This window comes from Haliotis rufescens, unplaced genomic scaffold (genome assembly GCF_023055435.1).
Source record: "Haliotis rufescens isolate VD_foot unplaced genomic scaffold, xgHalRufe1.0.p SCAF_76, whole genome shotgun sequence".
Lineage (NCBI taxonomy): Eukaryota > Metazoa > Mollusca > Gastropoda > Lepetellida > Haliotidae > Haliotis > Haliotis rufescens.
Genome location: NW_025964368.1, coordinates 654894 through 678106, shown reverse-complemented (window position 1 = coordinate 678106; position 23213 = coordinate 654894). Strand labels below are relative to the sequence as shown.

Sequence of the window (23213 nt, the reverse complement as noted above, 5' to 3'; positions counted from 1 at the left end):
GGATCAGTGATGACACCAGGAGTTCGCGAAAAGGGCAAGTATGTTCTGTCCTGCAGGTAGGACCCGCCACACTGGACACCTTAACAATTCAATTTCACGTTCACAGGGGACTCCCTCGTGGAACCGCAATTTCACAAGGTGAAGGTCACACCAGCCTATCAAGCTTGTTCGAACAGGCTGCACCAGCTATTGTTCAGGTCCCAACTGTTTTTCTGTTCAAGTAAGTCTCTGGTTGCTTCAACCATTCTAACAGATTATATATAGTGGACCAACATGCTTGTTTCTGTCTTATATTCACCTGTTAATACATTACGAAAGTAACGAATCGATCGGCGCAGTGTTTTCTGGACTGTTTACACTGTCTGAGGGACCAGTCATTCTTCCCCGCCCTTAAGGGCGGGGAAGTATACGGGAAACGTTCATTTTGTAGCATGTATGTCGACATGTTGGTTTATTTGAAATTTCAAGCCACGCATTTACGGAAACAAATGATTAAATGTCGAATGTTGATGCTATTCTTTTCCAGCAATAAGAGATACTTCAAAATCGTCTGTATGTAGTTAAATGATGCATCTGACCGTTTCTGGTCATTAGCTGACATTGTTAAACCATTCATGTGTAATCCGATGTCCTTTTTTCCTCAAGGACTAATTTTCTGATTTTTCACGGTGCATACAAAAGAAGAACTGTGCTCCGGAGATCGTAAATAACAGCATAATATAAAATATGTTCTGAATATGCTTATTCATGAACAACGACGACATTTCAATTTAAATGTAATATGGCTGAATTCTACATTCTACATACCACACTTTTGATTGCTTGGATGCTCATGTTCACTGGAAATATTTGGAATAGTTATATTCCGTATTTTGAATTAACCCAGTCCCCCGTGTGCGGCGTTAATCAGTGCACCGCACATAGCCACATGTGAAACGTTTGGTAGCAAAGTCAAAGCAAAATCGGAGTAGTGTGTCGGCGAATTTGCATCAAGGCTGTAGTATTTTTCATTCGTTTAATGGAATTCAATGTACAGCCGTAGCTCTGGTCACTATCATTTTGTGTCCCATGGCTCAAATCTGTTTGCGTCTGTACCGTGTTCCACTGACCTCGATAATCTTGTTTGATGAAGGCACAGCTCTCTACAGTCACATACAGACTGTAGTTAACACCGAAGGGTATGAGGGGTATTTAGGTCATAATCAGTTTTATAGCCCCGTCACATGTGCTCCAAATATTGAAGCAGGGAAAACAAATGTTATAGAATCAGTTCAACAAGCAATATTGATATCCCAGTCACTTTTGGTAACTTTTAATGATGTCTCTATTGCAATTTTTACGGATTTTGATTCGTATGCATTATTTGACTCTCATCAGCGGAATGGTTTGGGTCAGACTGATCCGAATGGACAAGCAGTTTACTTCTGTTTAGTAGTATGGATGAATTGTCATGTTACATCACAACAGTCGACTATGCTTCTCGTAAGAGGCGACTAATGGGATCGGGTGGTCAGGCTTTGGTTGATGCATGGCATCGATCCCAATTGCGTGGATCGATGCTCATGATATTAATCACTGGATTGTCAGGTCCAGACTCGATTATTTACAGAACGCCGTTATATAGCTGGAAAATTGCTGAGTGCGGCGTTAAACGACAAACTAATCAATCATCATCATATGAACTCAAACCAGTCAATGTTACAAGTAAACCACATTCCACAACAGTTACTGACACTGGATAAAAAAACAGTACATAGAAAAAAAGTAACTCAACTCATCATGATCACAATTACTATTCTTTGAAAGAAAGAAATACAAAAAGGAAACTGACCAAAAAACGTAAAACAAGAGACGAGGAATCTCTGTTATTGATTAGTCCCGGTATTGAAATGTTCTCAAACTACGTGATAATATTTTGAGTATGTGCATCTGTGGTTGTGACAAAAAGACCTTATCTAGTATGACTTTTTTGCCATATGGAGCCCTTAGTATTTTCATTTACATTATTATAACCAAATGCCAAGTGTAAAAAGAATGTGATCTATTATTTGAGTAAGTTCATCTGCCAATGTTGTTGGCAGTTTTGATACTATTTCCACATGTTTACATTTGTGCCAGAAATTGCTTCCATTTCCTTCGATTTTCTACATTTTAAATAAAGACCCAGGTTTCAGCAACCCATGTAAGAGGCGACGAACAGGACTGGGTAGTCAGGCTCGCCGATTTGGTCGATGCATAACATCATATTCGATGCGCTTGGTGTCAATCACTGGATTATCTGGTCCAGACTCACGCCGTCATATGGTTGGAATACTGCTGAGTGCGGCGTTAAACAAGAAACTAATTTTAAATAGACCTACCCTATACAAATGTATCAACTGTATTGCCAAATACTCAAAATAAATAATATTTTTTCCCACAACAGCGTTGTGTTATTTGTGGTTAATATAATTATGCTGGAATTATGCTATATTCCAGCTCCCAGTTGCGTGGACCGATGCTCATGATATCAATCACAGGATTGTCTGTCCAAGACTCGATTGTTTACAGACCGCCGTTATATAGCTGGAATATTGCGGAGTGCGGCGTTAAACAATAAACAAAAAGCATTAATTAAGTATTTGCAGCCGACAGAAACAACGTTACTATCATGGGGATGAATGCGTCATAAATATGGCAGCAGTACTTAGTCGTAAGAGGTAAATAAACTGAGGATCGGGTGGATTTTTTACAAAGCGGAGTGTGTACAATCCTCCCCTGTGAGCATCGTCCCTTCCAACGAGTGCACCTACCAAGAGTTATGTCCCTTAGGCATGTCAGGATGCTATGATCCTGAGTTCGCATCCGAGATTTGCCGCGATTATGATTCTAGGTTTTTCAGTGCCATACATCCGTGGTTAACGTCTAGGACCTGCGCAACCTTGGGTTTTGAGCCAGTATAAAGCTAACCCTCGGTGCCATGACTGAAATGCTGTAAGCGGCGTTAAACCAAACTCGTTCACTAAATCATTGTCCACTGACCCACAGGTTGACCATGCTGGACGTGGAGTTGCTGCAGAGACTGCCCTACTCGGACCAGCTCCTTGACCTGGTCAGGCGGTGTGAGAAGTGGCTACCAGGGAGCCTCACCGGCCGGGCTGTTCTGGTAGGGACGGCCGTGGGGGTGGCGGTCTATCTGGTCACCAAGAAGAGGTACAAGCTACCCCCGGGGCCCCGAGGCTGGCCCCTACTCGGGAACCTGCTAGGTAACGCGTAATTTTCTCAATTAGTCATGCCCAATAGATAAAGTTCAATATACATTGTACATTCACCCTTTTTCACTTAAGGGGAGGACCCGTGAAGATCCGGGGTAGAATAGGTCTTCAGCGACCCATACTTGCCGTAAAAGGCGACTATGCTTGTCGTAAAAGGCGACTAACGGGATCGGGTGGTCAGGCTCGCTGACTTGGTTGATGCATGTCATCGTATCCCAATTGCGCGCATGTCATCGTATCCCAATTGCGTGGGCCCCGTGAAGATTCCGGGATAGAATAGGTCTTCAGTAAACCTATAAAAGGCTTTCGTAAAAGGCGACTATGCTTGTCGTAAAAGGTGACTAACGGGATCGGGTGGTCCAGACTCGATTATTAACAGACCGCCGTCATATAGCTGGAATATTGCTTAGTGCGGCGTAAAACTACAAACCAACCGATTGAAGGCAAGGTTGATTGATGCGATCAGAAACACAGTTAGCTGATATTAATTCTAGAGTTATGCTAGTTATGAGTTATGAGTTAAGTGCTTTCGAATGTATATTTGAAAGGAAGCCTACCAACAAACTTGAACTTTATGGGACGTGGATTATAATAGAACATTTCTTGTGTATTACTGAGTATTTAGTATTTACATACAAAAAATGTATTCAGAAGTATTCAGTTTATAAAACAATAAAGTTAAATGATTAGCTGATACAAAGATTAGAAGGCGCAGTTGAAGTACGTACCTTATTTATAACTTGTATTTAATGCTTCATAGTAATCCAATATGAATCCGGGAATGGGTAAATGAAATACACAAAACATAGAAAACAAACCAACCAACCAACCCAATTGCTAGAATCGATGCTCATGATGTCAATCACTGGATTGTCTGGTCCAGACTCGATTATTTTACAGACCGCCGTCATATAGCTGGAATATTGCTGAGTGCGGCGTTAAACAACAAACAAACAAACAAACACTTAAGGGGAGACGGGTGGCCCAGTCGACTTAGGCGCCACTATGCGCCAGAAACCTATGAGTGTGGGTTCGAATCCCAGTTCGCCCCGATTATGTTTCTAGGTTTGTCAGCACCATAACCGTGCTCGTGGGTTTCACCAAAGTGGTAAACGTCTGAGACCTGCATCACTTCGGGCTTTCCTCCCACATTAAGCAGAGACGCCGGAATAGGACTGGAATACTGTTCAAAGCGGCGTTAAAGCCACCTCACTCACCCACAAGCAAACGATCATCTCTATATAAAAAAGACTCCGGGGATACTTTGTGATGGTTTACATGTTCTTAAAAGAACGTTCCTTAGACTATTTGAAGGTTGAATTCGAAGCACATAACGTTGGTTGGTTTGTTGTTTAACGCCGCACTCAGCAATAATCAGCTTTATGACGGCGGTCTGTAAATAATCGAGTCTGGACCGGACAATCCAGTGATTGATATAATGAGCATAGATCCACGCAATTTGGATCGATGACATGCATCAACCAAGTCAGCGAGCCTGACCACCCGATTCCGTTATGGGCCTTTTACGACAAGCATAGTCGCCTTTTACGGCAAGTATGGGTTGCTGAAGACCTATTCTACCCCGGATTTAAGGGGTTTTTCGCTTTTATTTACAAAGGTTTTCGTTACACAATATTCTTATGATAGATTAAATTTAATTAGTTTCTTTACACCTTTTACGTTATGTAGACCCGTGAAGTTTCCATATTCTGACTTACATATAGACAAGTACAAATATGAGGCAAGTCATGATTAGGACACAGTGGAATAATGGAGTTCTAGGTTTCAATGTAGCTGATATTACAAATGTATATTCACAAGATATATTCAGTACTGTTGTATAACATACAGGTGAGGTGAGGTGAAATTGGGTTTAACGTCGCGTCCAAGATTATTGCACTTATATAGCGACGTGCATGCACGTGTGTGTGTGTGTGTGTGTGGCTGCTTGTACTAGTCCGGACTGATGGTGATTTATAGTGCTAGCACACTGAGATACCATGCCGCAGTTTAACATGAATACCCCACTAAGACACAGTATACTGACTCCGAGCCGACAAGTCCTTGTTTTAGCCCCGTAATGCCGAGCGCCAGACAGGGTATCAACAAGTACCATCTTTTAACGTCTTTTGGTATGACGCGGCTGGGGATCGAACCCCGGACCTTCCGCTCTACGGGCGGACGCTCTACCACTAGACCACGGAGGCGGTCTATAACATACAGAGCGTTCATTACTTGAGAGTATTTACGTGCTGCTGGCACAATTTTTAGCCATAACTCAGTACCAACGTTTCTACATCTGTTGCAGAGTTCAGGAACGCCACCATCTTTGAGAAGCTGATTGAATGGCAGACAAAGTACGGACCCGTTATCACAGTCAATATGGGTAGGAAGACATGGACAGCCTCCGTTAATGTTAACATCGGTTATGGATTTACGATATTGCTTCAATTTTAAAGTGAATGCTTTTCTTTTATTTCATCATATGTATACATTTCAATATCAGTTCAACTGATGTACATGATATATTTTTCTTATAACGCATCTTTTTTCGATACAGGGCCTCTGAGAGCGGTGACACTAAACAGAATAGACGTTGTCTTGGAAGCACTGGTGAAACGGCAGGCGGACTTTGCTGGGAGGCCACAGTCGTACTCAAGTAATTATCATCATCACCGTCATCATCATCATCATCGTCGTTTTTATTGTTGTTACATCTTGAAATATGTAATTGTAGTTTGCTTGTTTGTTGTTTACGCCGCACTCAGCAATATTCAAGCTTTATGACGGCGGTCTGTAAAATAATCGAGTCTGGACCAGACAATCCAATGATTGATATCATGAGCATCGTTGTTGTAGTAGTAGTAGTAGTAGTAGTAGTAGTAGTAGTACATAACTCTATAGCCAGTTATGTGCATAAACATTTGGAAAATTCGCATCGTTACTGAGATGAAATCGGAGTTATATGTGGTGTCTACAGCGCAGTTTAACATGGAAACCCCACCCCAGCGAACACTTTCACCGCTGAGCTACTCGAACTTAGAGCGGGCCTGGTCTTAGGGGTAGGGTTTTGTAAAAGGAGCTGAGCCGCTCAATATGTACACGAACCAGCTACAGCTAATTTCTTACATTACATTAGGATACCACATAGTTTAAGAAACTCCAGGTCAGCCGAAATTGCTTAGGGAGAAGGTGACCTCTTAAACCCTTAATGCAACCCTTAATGCAACAACATTAGTAAACCCGTGAAGATCCGGGGTTGAATAGGTCTTCAGCAACCCATGCTTGCCGTAAAAGGCGACTATGCTTGTCGCAAGATGCTACTAACGGGATCGGGTGGTCAAGACGCGATTAGTTACAGACCGCAGTCAAAAAGCTGTAGCGCGGCGTTAAACAACAAGCAAACAAACAAACAAACAAACTCAACCACGTTGTAACTGGCATCCGTGTTTAATAGTATTGATTTATGTAGCACTGATAGCTACAAGGACTTAATTTTGTGTGTTTCCAGCGGACTTGTTCAGCGACGGAGGACGCAGTATCGCCCTTGGGCACTACAGCCCCACGTGGAAACTGCACAGGAAGTTAGCTACAAAGGCTCTGAAGTAAAACATTAGACCGACACCTTTTAAGCAAATAGTTATACTGTTTTCACTGTTGATATCAATAAAATAGCAGCTCCAACCATCCCACCAATTGCACTACGTTTTCAGCATAATGCATATCAACGTACCAGGAAGGTGTCACTTGACCATTTGCTGGAAACACTCTTTAAATCTAAATGTATTGCATTGCGTTCACATTACTACAGATCCGTGAAGATCCGGGGTAGAATAGGTCTTCAGCAACCCATGCTTGCTGTAAAAGGCGACAATGCTTAGGTGGCGACTACCTGGATCGGGTGGTCAGGCTCGCTGACTTGGTTGATGCATGTCATCGATCCCAAGTGCGTGGATCGATGTTCATGATATTAATCACTGGATTGTCTGGTCCATACTCGATTATTTACAGACCGCCGTCATAAAGCTGGAATATTGCTGAGTGCGGCGTTAGACAACAAACCAACCAACCAACCCAATTGTATGGATCGATACTCGTGATGTCAGTCACTGGATTGTCTGGTCCAGACTCGATTATTTACAGCCGCCGTCATGTAGCTGTAATATTGCTGAGTGCGGCGTTAAACATCAAACCAACCAACCAACCAACCATGATACTCATTTTACCCCCACAGACACTACATGACGGGAAACCAACTTGAGGGTGGAATAGAACGTTCCCTCACCCAGGGCATACAGCTGATGAAAGAGAAGAAAGGGCCGTTTAACCCACATGACATCATCTCCCTGATCGTTTTTAACATCATCAACAACATCTGCTATAATGAGACGTAAGTATGTTGAGCTATATAGAGATGATAACCGAGTTTTTTGTCTAGATGACACCCCCCCCCCCCCCCCCCCCCATCACGTAAAGCTGACACGCCGTGATGTGACTTGAATTTTGTTCAAAACAACCCGTGACGATCCGGATTATGATCATCTTTCCGAGGCAAGAGAGTTTACTGACTTTAAAAGTCCAGTTTCCACCCCTGCCGAACTTGGCTGGAATTCCTGGACTCGATCGTTGCGCAACTATTGGCTATTACGAGTTATGCCCCTTCTATGCCTCTCCTATAGACCAATCAGATTCCACCTCTCGTATCACTTGCATTTGCGTCAAACAAAATGGCGGCGCCAAGTCAAGACGCTCTGATCGATAATCAAGATCTACATTGTGATAAAACGGGTCTTACATCGCGAAGTGCATCAAATCACGTGAGCATCATGATAAAAGACATGAACAGATTTCAGAAATATCTGTTGACAACGAGTTGGCGGTGCAGATGCTGTGCAAATCCTGCAATCGACCGAATTCTGCATGACAGTTTACGAACCGGATTTCGATTTCGGTGCGCGATTTTGATTGGACTATGCATTGACTCGTTAGTCCAGCCACAATCTAACTCCATTATACCAGCCTAGTTCGGCAAGGGTGGAAACTGGACTTTTATGGTCAGTTAACTCTCTTGCCTCAGGAAGGTGGGTTATGATAGGTCTTCAGCAACCAACAATGTATGCCGCAAAAGGCGAATATGCTTGTTGAAAGAGGCGACTAACGGGATCGAGTGGGATTGGTTGATGTATGTCATCGTATCCGACTTGTGTAGATCGATGCTCATGATGTCAATCACTGGATTGTCTGGTCCAGATTCGCGTTAAACAACAAACAAACTAACTGTGAAAAACTCACTCACTTACTCTCTTCCTTTCAGATGTGATGTCAACGACAAGTACTTCAAGGATATGATAAGTATATCAGATACCTTCACGAATGAAGTCGGCAACGGCTTTCTCGAGGATGTCATTCCCCCACTCCGGCTCTTCCCTACAGGGAAAATGAGGCGTATGTTGAAACTGGCTGACAAATTCGATGGGTACTTGCGGGAGCGATTGAACAAACACAAGCAAACACAATCAAAAGGTGACTTTTTGGTATTTTGGTACGTACTTAAAAAAAACATACTATTACTCACATCATATTACTTTTTTACAATATTGAGCAAGTGAACGATCTATATTTTTCATCTAAACAAGTTGACAAGCTATTTGTTTTCCTTCATTTTCGTATACAGCTCCTTTCCCACCCCAACAAAATATATACAATGGTCGTGAAATTCAGTCATCAATTATGTCGTGCTGCTGCGACATTAAATCTGCTCCCACTGTGTTGCAAAACGAATATACATTGTAACTGTTTCTCTGCACTTGTACGCAGCAGACGTAATTCAAAATAGCATATCGTCTTCGTTCAAGTAAATCTGTACTGCGCTGTAGTGTCACTGGATTGTCTGGTCCACTGTCACTCGATTGTATATATGATCAGGTTGGTTGGTTTGTTGTTTAACGCCGCACTCAGCAGTATTCCAGCTATATGACGGCGGTCTGTAAATAATAGAGTCTGGACCAGACAATCCAGTGATTGATATCATGAGCATCGATCCACGCAATTGGGATCGATGACATGCATCAACCAAGTCAGCAAGCCTGACCACCCGATCCCGTTAGTCGCCTTTTACGACAAGCATAGTCGCCTTTTACGGCAAGCATGGGTTGCTGAAGACCTATTCTACCCCGGATCTTTACGGTTCATAGACGCCTTTTACGGCAAGCATGGGTTGCTGTAGACCTATTCTACTCCGGATCTTCACGGGTCATAGTCGCCTTTTACGGGAAGCATGGGATGCTGAAGACCTATTCTGCCCCGGATCTTCGTGGGTCATAGTCGCCTTTTACCGCAAGCATAGTCGCCTTTTACGGGAAGCATGGGTTGCTGAAGACCTATTCTACCCCGGAATCTTCACGGGTCCAGACTCGAATGATTACAGGCCGCCGTCGTATGGCAGGAGTACAGGTGTGCGGCGTCATGCAACAAACAGACCCTTTTACTTTCTTATGCAAATTGTGTGAGTGGCTGGAGCTTCCGGAAGAGCAGGACATCCTCACCCTTTTCGCGAACACCTGGATCATCACTGAGTTTCAGGACCCGTGAAGATCCGGGGTAGAATAGGTCTTCAGAACCCATGCTTGCCGTAAAAGGCGACTATGCTTGTCGTAAAAGGCGACTAACGGGATCGGGTGGTCAAGCTCGCTGACTTGGTTTGATGCATGCCATCGATCCCAATTGCGTGGATCGATGCTCATGATATTAACTGGTCTAGACTCGATTATTTACAGACCCCCGTCATATAGCTGGAATATTGCTGAGTGCGGCGTTAAACAACCAACCAACCAACCAACTTCCTCATGCAAATTGTGCGAGTGGCTGGAGCTTCCGGAAGAGCAGAACATGCTCACCCTTTTCGCGAACACCTGGATCATCACTGTTGGTTGGTTTGTTGTTTAACGCCGCACTCAGCAATATTCCAGCTATATGAGGGCGGTCTGTAAATAATCGAGTCTGGACCAGACAATCCAGTGATTTACATCATGAACATCGATCCACGCAATTGGGATCGATGACATGCATCAACCAAGTCAGCGAGCCAGACCACCCGATCCCGTTAGTCGCCTTTTACGACAAGCATAGTCGCATTTTACGGCAAGCATGGGTTGCTGAAGACCTATTCTACCCCGGATCTTCACGGGTCTGGATCATCACTGAGTTTCAGCGATTCATTCATATAATTTTCACCATTATTTCGCCTTTTACGCCCAGTGGAATCTGTTTCTGCAGACATTGTCTGCCGTTGACGTTTTTGAGTATTGTTAATGTTTTTAATCCTTCTCGTCAGTAGCTGTATGAGTGTTTTATCGACAGGTACTACCCGTGATTTTTGTGATGCTCTGCTTGAGGCCCAAGATGAGGCACGTGAAGAGGAAGACCCCGATCTGATGTCACAGCTGTCAGACAGACACATCCTTCGGACATTAGCAGACATACTTGGAGGTAAAATTCCACAGAGGAAATATTAAGGCCACAGATATGTTCTGAATGGAACACGTATCACTGCAGTGAAATCACGCACTTAAAACATAGAAAGTACCTCTGAACACTTGGTGTCAGGACCCGTGAAGATTCCGGGGTAGAATTGGTCTTCAGCAAACCATGCTTGCCGTAAAAGGCGACTATGCTTGTCGTAAAAGGCGACTAACGGGATCGGGTGGTCAGACTCGCTGACATTTTTGAAGCATGTCATCGATCCCATTTGCGTGGATCGATGCTCACGATATCAATCACTGGATTGTCTGGTCCAGACTCGATTATTTACAGACCGCCGTCATATAGCTGGAATATTCCTGAGTGTGGCGTTAAACAACAAACCAAGCAACCAACCAACCTTTCAAAGCAGAACATGGTCATCGACACGCTTGTCATTATCATAATAAGTATTATGCTGGGTGGCACGAATGGCTCTTTCCTCTGAGGTGCCGTCCATTGAAGATTCCGGGTTAGAATGGATTGGTCTTCAGCAACCCATGCTTGTCGTAAGAGGCGTGGTGAGGCTTGGTTGATGCATGTCATTGTGTCCCAATTGCGTAGATCGATGCTCATGATGTCAATCACTGGATTGCCTGTTCCAGATACGATTATTTATAGATCGCCGAAATATAGCTGGAATATTGCTGAATGTGGTGTAAAACAACAAACAAACATGATGCCAGCGAGAAAACTTTCGTTCCTTCGTCTCGCTGGGATCCGAGAATCGTGCATTTTAATTCCAGATTCGCCCTGATTATGTTTCTCGGTCGTGCCCCTGCTCGTGGGTTTCGATACATTTTGTAACCTTTAGCCTGCATCCCATTGTGCATTCCTGTTCTAGACAGCGTGAAAGTAGGGCCAAATCACTCACTCACTCACTCACTCATTACAGCTGGTTTGAACACGTCCCGCTTCACCCTGTTGTGGAGTCCCTGCTCGTGGGTTTCGATACATTTTGTAACCTTTAGCCTGCATCCCATTGTGCATTCCTGTTCTAGACAGCGTGAAAGTAGGGCCAAATCACTCACTCACTCACTCACTCACCCATTACAGCTGGGTTGGACACGTCCCGCTTGACCCTGTTGTGGACGCTGTTGTACCTGGCCATGCACCCTGACATCCAGGACAAGGTGCACGAGGAGGTCGACAAGGCCCTAGGTGAGATTATTTAGCATCTAGGACCTGCATCGCTTCAGACACATTTGGCATCATATTAATCTGACATGCAGTAACATAACTCAAGTACTGTTCAAACCCGACCAGCAGGACTTTTCCGCTAAACGGAGGTTGTGCCAATTATGAAATCCGCTTCACTTCTGTATGCCTTTGTTATTGTGATATCAGAAATAGGTTTTACAAGAACGTTATCTGCTAAGCCATCCTGTGTCTGTTTTTCTTCCTTTTAAAAAGATGCTACTGTCGTATTAAACTATTTCCTACCTAGATTGCTTCAAATACGCAAACATTTGGATACAAAATATGTCATCCCTTAAACTTACAACTGGATACAAAATATTACATATAAAAGCATATAATTGGACACCAAATATTCCATTATATACGCACACAATTAGGGCCAAAGGTCCAAGGTAGAATAGGTCTTCAGCAGCCCATGCTTGCCGTAAAAGGTGGCTGTGCTTGTCGTAAAAGGCGACTAACGGGATCGGGTGGTCAGGCTCCCTGACTTGGTTGATGCATGTCACCGTATCCTAGTTGCGTAGATCGATGCTCTTGATGTCAATAAACTGAATTGTCTGGTCCAGACTCGATTATTTACAGACCGCCGTCATATAGCTGTAATATTGTTGAGTGCGGCGTAAAACAACAAACAAACAATTGAAAAAAGAAATTTAGGATTTATCCGAATATTGAAATTCCACGTCTGTGGGTCAAAGGTAGAAAAGGTCTTCAGCAACCCATGTCTGCCGTGAAAGGTGTCTGTGCTTGTCGTAAAAGGCGACTAATAGAATCGAGTGGTCAGGCTCCCTGACTTGGTTGATGCATGTCACCGTATCCTAGTTGGGCAGATCGATGCTCATGATGTCAATAAACTGGATTGTCTGGTCCAGACTCGATTACTTACAGACCGCCGTCATATAGCTGTAATATTCCTGAGTGCGGCGTTAAACAACAAACAAACAAACAATCTTTGACTTTGGCACACCACTCAACGTTGTCTTCATAGTGCCACGTTACATTTTCTTGCAAATATCACCTGATCGCCTTGATATGATGATCTTAAAGATAATATGTCATGAAAATATTAGCTGGAGACGTATTAATTGTCTTTGTCTAATTCATTACTCGCCTCGAATAATTGCAATATTTCTGGTACGGTGTTAAGCATTTTTCACTTCATTACAAACCCACAGGTCCCCGTCACTTCCCCAAGGTTTCAGACAGGAGTAATCTCCCCTTCATCGAGGCCGTGCTGTACGAGAGTATGAGGATCGCCACTGTGGTGCCTCTTGGTCTTCCACATATGTCCCTGTGTGACACACACGTTGGTAGGTTACAGTTACCGATATGTAGGATCTATTCAATAATGTTTACTACCCGTGAAGATCCGGGGTAGAAAAGGTCTTCAGCAACCTTGCCGTGAAAGGTGACTATGCTTGTCGTAATATGAGAGGCGACTGACGGATAGGGTGGTCAGGCTCGCTGACTTGGTTGATGCATGTGGATCCAATAGTGTGGATCGATGCTCATGATGTCAATCACTGGATTGTCTGGTCCAGACTCGATTATTTACAGACCGCCGTCATATAGCTGGAGTGAGTGAGTGTTTTGACTTTACGCCGCTTTTAGCAATATTCCAGCAATATCACGGAGGGGTACACGCAAATGGGCTTCACACATTGTACCCATGTCGGGAATCGAACCCGGGTCTTCGGCGTGACGAGCAAACGCTTTAACCACTAGGCTACCCGACCGCCCCCATATAGCTGGAATACTGCTGAGTGCAGCGTTAAACAACCAATAAACAAACAAACAACAATATTTACTCTACGTTGTATCTTTAAAGTAGAACTTGTACATGAGCTCGTAGCACTCGTAACATCTGAATATGTTGATGTCACAACGCTACGTTATTCCTTTCCTCCCACTACCGGGGAATGATAATCAGCATTATCTTGAAGAGTTATACTTAGCAATAAAATATACTTAGCATATACCATGATTCCTCTGTGTATATGTGATCACGATATGGCTGAAATATTGTCGTTGTAACGCTAAAGCGTTCGTTTGTCACGCCGAAGATCCGGGTTCGAATCCCCAAATGGGTACAATGTATGAAGCCCATTTCTGGTGACCCCCGCCGTGATATTGCTGGAATATTGCTAAAAGCGGCGTAAAACCATACTCACTCACTCACGTAATCTTGTCAATCACCATTCGACTAAGTCACCATAGTGAATTACATAAAGTGACATTTTCTCAAAATGACGTTACAAGGGTCAGCAGAGTAATAATGAGCATTTGTTTCAAAAATAAGGATTTTTATGGTTTTTTTGCAGCATCAAGAGTGAGTGAGTGAGTTGGGTTTAACGCCGCTTTTAACAGTATTCCAGTTATATCACGGCGTGTCAGCTTAATGTTGGTGCAGGTCTCAGACGTTTACCACTTCGGTGAAACTCACGAGCACGGGTATGGTGCTGACAAACCTAAAAACATAATCGGGGCCAACCGGGATTCGAACCCACAATCATAGGTTTCTGGCGTGCCCAAGGGACGCAGCTGTGCACAGCGAATCGCGGCGCCTTAGACGACTGGGCCACCCTTGCCCCCTGCAGCATCAAGAACCTTGACCAAAAGCATTGATGTTACGGTCGTGTTTTCATGTCGCATGTCGTTGATTCAGTGGAACATATTTTGATGATTACGTTTACAGGAGGCTTCGAAGTCCCAAAAGGAACATTGGTCATGATTAACCACCACGCTCTGCACCATGACCCGGAACAGTGGCGTGACCCGGAAGTATTCAAACCAGAGAGGTTTCTGGACCAGACTGGCAAGATGGCCGCTAAACCAGAAGGTTGGCTTCCGTTCTCCGCCGGAAGGAGAGTGTGTCTCGGAGAGAGCGTGGCCAAACCCGAGCTTCACCTCTTGTTGGCTGGCATTATGAGACATTTGAAAGTGTCTCTCCCACCGGGAACCAAACTGAACTTTGAACAAAGAGGGGGGTCATTTCAGAGCATTCCTAATGAATACGAAATTACAGTTGAAGCAAGGATTTAGGTGTCTGTACTTTACCTTTCAATCTCATTAAAATCAGATCTTAGTTCTCGCTATCGCTAAACAAAGATCTGAGAACATCCCATTACGGGTCACGTCAGACCGACCTTGCGCGAATTTTGACCGACTAATGGAAGGACTGACAAGAAGTCGACATTAGCCAATCAGAAGGCAGCTTTCTCGTGCTTTACGGCACTAATTTCAAATTGGCGACTACGCTTCGAAACATATTTGGACAAATTCTCGATTAAAATATTGAAACCTGAACAATAAAATATTCTGAAATGGCAAGTATATGGTCTAGATTGTATGGATTCAGTCGTTAAGCCTGTAACTATCGTTCGGAATACCCCGTGTTAAAGTTTTCGAGGTTGCAGGATTAGAAATCCCAGTCCGACTGTCACTTTCATAATCTGGTAAGCGACGCCCTGATTGGTCGGATGAAAGGTCGTTCTGACGTGACCCCTAATGGGATGTCCTCAGATCTTTGTTTTGCAGTAGCGAGAACTAAGATCTGATTTTAATGAGATTGTTTACCTTTAGAAAGCGTTTAAAACATTGAAGGCATACGTGCGTCTTTCTTTTCGAAGGCGCACAGCTCAGTAAGCTGAAAGAAATGTCCGAACTCCTGTGCATCAATGTTAAACAAATATGATATTTCTTTGCGAACGCCTGGTGTCATCATTGATTTTCAATGAGTCATTCATTGAATTGTCACCACCATGTTGCCTTTTACGCCCAACGGAATCTGTTTCGGCGGATAATCGAGACTGGTTATTGATGGCGGGTGTTTGTTTTTTTTGTCTTTACTAATGTAAAGAAGCAGTGTAGCAGTTTCTTTCATCGTAAGTCGTTACTGTGTAGCTGGGCAGTAAAAAGTGAATTTTTTACAAACACACGCTGCAGGTGTTTTAACGTTTGTTCCAGCAATAGAACATGGGAGTTATTTTATTGTAAGACCCTGAAACATTTGAAAAGGAACAATAAGTAAAATAAATAGTACACATCGGTAGAACTTGGTAAATAGTTTTACAGTTACATTAACTGTGTACTGTGTACAGGAAGATGTATAAATATTCTGTGTAATAAAATTAGGGATCTTACAAAATTCATTCATGCTGCGCCCCTCATATTTGTTTTCCTTGCAGAGTCGTTTATTTCTTAAGTAACATATACTTTTATAACCAAGAGTAATACAGCTATACTGTCTACATACAGGATACTACACGGAACTAATCATGTTTATAACATAACCTATTCCGGAAAACAACACTTAGATTCTTGTCTCATACACGAATAAAGAGATGGAAACATTGTACATTACTAATTACAAAAACCTAGATTTAAATAAATTAAATCATAGCCGAGATGGGGCGGTCGGGTAGCCTAGTGGTTAAAGCGTTCGCTCGTCACGCCGAAGACCCGGGTTCGAATCCCGACATGGGTACAATGTGTGAAGCCCATTTCTGGTGTCCCCCGCCGTGATATTGCTGGAATATTGCTAAAAGCGGCGTAAAACCAAACTCACTCACTCACTCATAGCCGAGATTTACACAATTTAAACATTTTTAGTTTTCTTTAATATTACAGGTTTAATATACTGCAACATTTAATTGCAATAACATACAATACAAATATATATAACTTGATAAACTAACATGATTTAGATGGTTTGTAGACAACTTGTCTGTGCAGAGAGTGTGTTAGCATAGCATGTTCAAAATGGTTATCTGTGGTAAGTGTAGAATTCAATATTTGAAAGCGTGACACTTTTATGTTCCACAGCTTCTCCCGTGTTTTGTGACGGCGTTACGGTTTCCCTTCACAGTTGCGGAGGTGTAATCTCAGCAAAATCATTATTAGCAACAGACTAAGAGTACTTGACGTTGACGTATAGACAATATAAGGAGAGACTGTGCAGCCTTGTGGTTCGATTGTAAATCTTCGGGACATTCGATTCCCCCGCAGTGATGTTGCTAGAACGTTGCTGAGAGGGACGCTGACCTCCTGTCATGTTATGTATCATGTGTACGGGTTCACTATTAAAATAAAGAAGCTTTTACTCTTCCGTTCGCGTTTGATTTATATTCCAACAACATGGCTGTCCATGGATACTAATGGCAAGGCTCGTGGTTAGCCGTCAGTTAACTTAAACGTCTTCTGTCAAAAGGGATGCCTCCCTGATATGTTGGGTTTTGTGTCCAATGCCTGGCATAACGATACACATAGCAGGTCAATTGATAAAGAGATTAACTCACTCACCGGATCGGGTGGTCAGGCTCGCTGACTTGGTTGATGCATGTAATCTTATCCCAATTGCAAATCACTGGATTGTCTGGTCCAGACTCTATTATTTATAAAAAAAACTGAACCAATACAGGATAAAAATTTCGTATAAGGTATATAATATTACGGCTATGGTTTGTTGTGGTTGAAAAAGTATTTAAGGTGTTTCATTTATAAAGTTGATAAGATTCGTGTGCAATTCTACATTGGATTTTGTGTGGCATTGGCAATGACAATTAAAACATCCCTGTATATCTTACATGGGCAACAACCGATTGCTGAATGAGTTCGGTTTAACGCCGCTTTGAACATTATTCCGGTGTCACGGCGTGGCAGCTTAATGTGGGGAGGAAAACCCGAAGTGATGCAGGTCTCAGACGTTTACCACTCACGAGTACGGCTATAGTGTTGACAAGCCGAGAAACTTTATCGGGGCGAATCGGGATTCGAACCCATAATTTGAGGTTTATTGCATGCTCATGGGATGCAACTCAGAGGGCGAATGGAGGCGCTTTAAACGGCTGGGCCCCCATTTCCCCTTTGTTTTCAAGGCAGTGGTTGATTTGATGACACCCACCTGCAGCTGATTACACAATTTGTTAACAAGACACCCACCTGGTGACAGTGTTTGGTAACAAGACATCCAACTGATGACAGTGTTTGGTAACAAGACACCCACCTGATGACAGTGTTTGGTAACAAGACATCCACCTGATGACAGTGTTTGGTAACAAGACACCCACCTGATGACAGTGTTTGGTAACAAGATACCCACCTGATGACAGTGTTTGGTAACAAGACATCCACCTGATGACAGTGTTTGGTGACAAAACATCCACCTGATGACAGTGTTTGGTAACAAGTCATCCCGCTAATGACAGTGTTTGGTAACAAGTCATCCCGCTAATGACAGTGTTTGGTAACAAGACATCCACCTGATGACAGTGTTTAGTAACAAGACACCACTTTATTGCACAGTGTTTGGTAACAAGACACCAATCCGGTAATACATTGTTTCTTAACAAAACAGCCACCACCTGATGCAAGTGTTTGGTTGTAAGACATGAACCCGATGACACAGTGTTTGGTTGCAAGACAAGAACCCGGTGACAGTGTTTGGTTGTAAGACACGAACCCGGTGACACAGTGTTTGGTTGTAAGACAAGAACCCGGTGACACAGTGTTAGGTTGCAAGACATGAACCCGATGACACAGTGTTTGGTTGTAAGACACGAACCCGATGACACAGTGTTTGGTTGTAAGACACGAACCAGGTGACGCAGTGTTTGGTTGCAAGACACGAACCAGGTGACACAGTGTTTGGTTGTAAGACAAGAACCCGGTGACAGTGTTTTGGTGTAAGACACGAACCAGGTGACGCAGTGTTTGGTTGCAAGACATTTACCCGATGACACAGTGTTAGGTTGTAAGACACGAACCAGGTGACACACTGTTTGGTTGCAAGACACAAACCAGGTGACACAGTGTTTGGTTGCAAAGCATGAACCCGATGACACAGTGTTTGGTTGTAAGACACGAACCAGGTGACGAAGTGTTTGGTTGCAAGACACGAACCAGGTGACACAGTGTTTGATTGTAAGACAAGAACCCGGTGACAGTGTTTTGGTGTAAGACACGAACCAGGTGACGCAGTTTTTGGTTGTAAGACATGAACCCGATGACACAGTGTTAGGTGGTAAGACAAGAACCAGGTGACACAGTGTTTGGTTGCAAGACACGAACCAGGTGACACAGGTTTTGGTTGCAAGACATGAACCCGATGACACAGTGTTTGGTTGTAAGACACGAACCAGGTGACGCAGTGTTTGGTTGCAAGACACGAACCCCGTCGCGCAGTGTTTGGTTGCAAGATACGAACCCGGTGACACAGTGTTTGGTTGCAAGACACGAACCCAGTCGCGCAGTGTTTGGTTGCAAGACACGAACCCGGTCGCGCAGTGTTTGGTTGCAAGACATGAACCCGATGACACAGTGTTTGGATGCAAGACACGAACCAGGTGACACAGTGTTTGGTTGTAAGACATGAACCCGATGACACAGTGTTTGGTTGTAAGACACGAACCCGGTGACAGTGTTTGGGTGTAAGACACGAACCAGGTGACGCAGTGTTTGGTTGCAAGACATGAACCCGATGACACAGTGTTTGGTTGTAAGACACGAACCAGGTGACGCAGTGTTTGGTTGCAAGACACGAACCCAGTCGCGCAGTGTTTGGTTGCAAGACACGAACCCGGTGACACAGTGTTTGGTTGCAAGACACGAACCCAGTCGCGCAGTGTTTGGTTGCAAGACACGAACCCGGTCGCGCAGTGTTTGGTTGCAAGACACGAACCCGGTGGCGCAGTGTTTGGTTGCAAGACATGAACCCGATGACACAGTGTTTGGTTGTAAGACACGAACTAGGTGACAGAGTGTTTGGATGCAAGACACGAACCCGGTGACACAGTGTTTGGATAACAAGATACCAACCTCTGACAGTGTTTGTTAACAAGATACCAACCTCTTGACACCGAGTTCCGTTACAAACTTGGTTGCGAGTGTACCACTCAAGTATTTCTGTAACAATGTATTTACTTACGTTCATCCCCAAAGAAATGACTACTTATTAAAAAAATTACGTTTACTTGATTACAATTAATATATATTAAAACCACGAAAACATATTTTTAACGTATTATATCTTTCTAACGTGCATCGTGAAAGAACCCACAGTGTATGAGAGAAAGGCACTAACCATATAAAACAAGAGGAGGCACGAATGACGCATCGAAACAGTCCATGGCTCAAGCACACTCAACAGAAGTTTCAGAACATACGACTCTTTCACATGACTGTAGTTAATTTGTCATTCAATGACGGGTTTACGATAATCATATGATGGTCATATAAATCTTGCACCTGACTCGCGATGCCCTCTACGTAGTACATGTCACCGACGCTCACCTACAGTGACACTCCCCAAAACCGATAGTCCCCTACACCGACATTCCCCCGAGAAAATAAAAATACGGAAATTAAATAAGATGACATGAGTGGTTAGACTTGAAGCAGTTCGTTTCAAAAACAGGTTTAATGAGTAATACTAAAATGAAGGTACGTTACGCAGTTGATATTCGTGGACCTAGATAGGAAGAAGTCCCTTTTCCAAAATACAGCGTCCGAGGAATAGTGTTTCAAATTGTGATCTCGTCATTTTGAGTTCCGGATACAAGACAAATCTTCAAACATTGTATTCACTTGTTGATTTGATTGTTTAACGTAATTAATTGTAATTTGTTAGAATAAAAAGGAGTTCGTTCAGAAAAATTCATAATGTGTCGAGCCCGAACCGGCGGACGCGTTTTTGGTTTACGTAAAGACCAAATGTTTTCCTACAGACTTCTAAAGTAACTTTAATATATACACTCTTCAAAAAAAGAAACGCACAGGTAGATTTTTGTGAAATTAATTGTACCTAATAAAGTCGTTATATTTAATTTAATATCATAGATACAAATATGAAATATTGGAGCTCGATAATCACATGTTGTCGTACAAAGTTTTAGAATGTATTGAATGGGTTTTGAGTTATGCTCCGGAAACGAACTCTACCCTATAGAGTCCAGCTCTACCCTATAAGTCCTATAAGTCCAATATTGGCTCCGCTGCGAGTCTACTGCATCGTATACTGATGTGTAGTCACTGAACAAATATAATTGATGGAAACAAACAACTCCATTCAAATTGAAAAGGAGCCCCAGTGAGATGAGAGATTCACAACCTGAGGAAAAGCAGCTCCTTCAGTTAGGGCTTTTGCAGTACAGTAAGGCTGGGCGGTAGGGAAAATGGGGCTACTTCTATACACTCGGTGATGTGTACAAGCTCGTTCCATGAAATGAACGCAAGTGAATGTGACATTGAAGTGCAGCAGTCTTGACCTTGACACAAACCCTGACTATACATACACCGACGTCGCAGTACTGTATTTATGTATTGTATTCGACCACGATTGGGACCTAACTATGGATACTGTATACATATATTCTTTTACTCTCTGTGGTTGATTAATGTCATACGATGTTAATTGTAAAGTTTCTGGTGGAAATCAGATTTTCACCTGTTCTAGCAAAAATAACATTCTAAGGATAATAGTTGTAGACATGAGATTACCCAGCATTCCTTTCAGACTGTTCAGTGCACGTGCAGAGTGACCTCCTTTGAATTACTGCAATATCAAACAGAATGCATCTTCCCGAGGCAAGGGACTTAACTGACTTAAAAAGTCCAGTTTCCACCCCTGCCGAACTAGGCTGGAATTCCTGGGCTCGATCGTAGCGCCACCAGTGGCTGTTGCGAGTTATGTCCCTTCTATTCCTTTCCTATAGACCAATCAGATTCCACCTCTCGTATCACTTGCATTTGCTTCAAACAAAACGGCGGCGCCCAGTCAAGACAATCTGATCGATAATCAAGATCCATAACTTGTGATAAAAGGTCTTACATTGCGAAGTGCATCAAATCACGTGAGCACCTTGATTAAAAACATGCTAAGATTTAGAAAATATCTGTTGACAACGAATAAGCGCGGCACATGCTTTGCAAATCCTGCAATCGACTGAAATCTGCATGACAATTTACGAACTGGATTTCGATTTCGGAGCGTAATTTTGATTGGACTATGCATAGACTCCTTAGTCCAGCCAAAATGTAACTCCATAATACCAGCCTAGTTCGGCAAGGGTGGAAACTGGACTTTTATAGTCAGTTAACTCTCTTGCCTCGGGAAGATGACAGAATGAGAAGGGCGGTTAACTGGATAGACGCTCCGTGGTCAATTTAAACCAGGGAATACAGTTGATGACCATCCGTACCACAATTTCAACTTCCATTTGATTTACCAAATACGTATAGGCCACGGGCCTTTGTGTACAGAATAGAATAATAACATTGGATAATACGTTTCTTTCAATATAAGCATCATAAGTATAATAAATGTATACAGTGTATACTACAGATGATAAAAGGAGGTTGAATTTGTGATACTTTGGAGGGAGATAAAACTTGTTTTAATATAAGTTTGTCTTAAGTTATCAAACACGGATAAATATAAAGTGGTATTCCGTTTCAACACAGTTTAAACTGCATAACTTTCACTTGCGTTGATTTCGTGGAATACATGTACAATGTACATAAAGAAACGATTGGGGGCGCAGTAAAAAACGTACTCTCAGTTACTTAGGGGCCGACCATGAGATATTCTTTGTGAGAGGACGCCTGTACGTTACCGCAAAAAATAAATTATCCCACAAAACTCTGTAAACAAAGGGCTAGCTAATGTGGCTAGCTTACCCAGTTCCTTTTCTGAGTACAAGAAGCTAAACTAAACACACAAACCCCAGTCCCGCACCAAATGTCACCTGCTTGAAAATATCCGTGGTTACATTCAGCAAAAGTCATCAAGAGACACCACCAAATATTGAAAAACATATTATTATTTCGGGAGGGATGTGTACGTTTAAAAGAACATAAAAATCTTACACAAAAACATTCAATCACAGCTTCTTCACTAAAGTAGTAAAACCTACGTTTATAATAGAAGTCAAAACTTTCTTCATGGTGCTAAAACACATCGGTCTGTAAATATATAATCGGGTCTGGACCAGACAATCCAATCATTGATGTCATACGTATCGATCCACGCAATGGGGATACAATGACATCAATCAACCAAGTCAGCGAGCCTGACCACCCGATCCCGTAGGTCGCCTATTGTAACATGACGGTCACAGCTATTATTTAAAACACTGAGATATTTGATGCCCTTAAATGGCGTCTGAATTTGAACTGCCCTCTGATCTGTCTCGAGCCTGCGTGTGACTCGCCCCCCTCGTGAGCTATCGTAAACAAGCATGTCAC

At 43.0% G+C, this 23213-nt stretch overlaps 1 protein-coding gene across 1 annotated transcript; it reads left to right on the top strand.

Moving 5' to 3' along the window:
- LOC124124068 (steroid 17-alpha-hydroxylase/17,20 lyase-like) lies at positions 1-15154 on the top strand. Its single transcript, XM_048388689.1, has 11 exons — positions 1-220; positions 3028-3245; positions 5563-5640; positions 5815-5913; positions 6766-6859; positions 7489-7644; positions 8569-8777; positions 10614-10742; positions 11829-11933; positions 13148-13282; positions 14668-15154. Exons 2-11 carry the CDS (start codon positions 3035-3037, stop codon positions 15012-15014), a joined length of 1563 nt encoding a protein of 520 aa, XP_048244646.1. The 5' UTR covers positions 1-220; positions 3028-3034; the 3' UTR covers positions 15015-15154.
- Positions 15155-23213: the final 8059 nt, after the last annotated feature.

Coding starts and splice junctions, on each gene's coding strand:
- LOC124124068 (XM_048388689.1), top strand. CDS start 3,035: ATGCTGGACGTGGAGTTGCTGCAGAGACTGCCCTACTCGGACCAGCTC. Junction 3,246..5,562: donor CCTACTCGGGAACCTGCTAG/GTAACGCGTAAT, acceptor CATCTGTTGCAG/AGTTCAGGAACGCCACCATC. Junction 13,283..14,667: donor CCTGTGTGACACACACGTTG/GTAGGTTACAGT, acceptor TTACGTTTACAG/GAGGCTTCGAAGTCCCAAAA.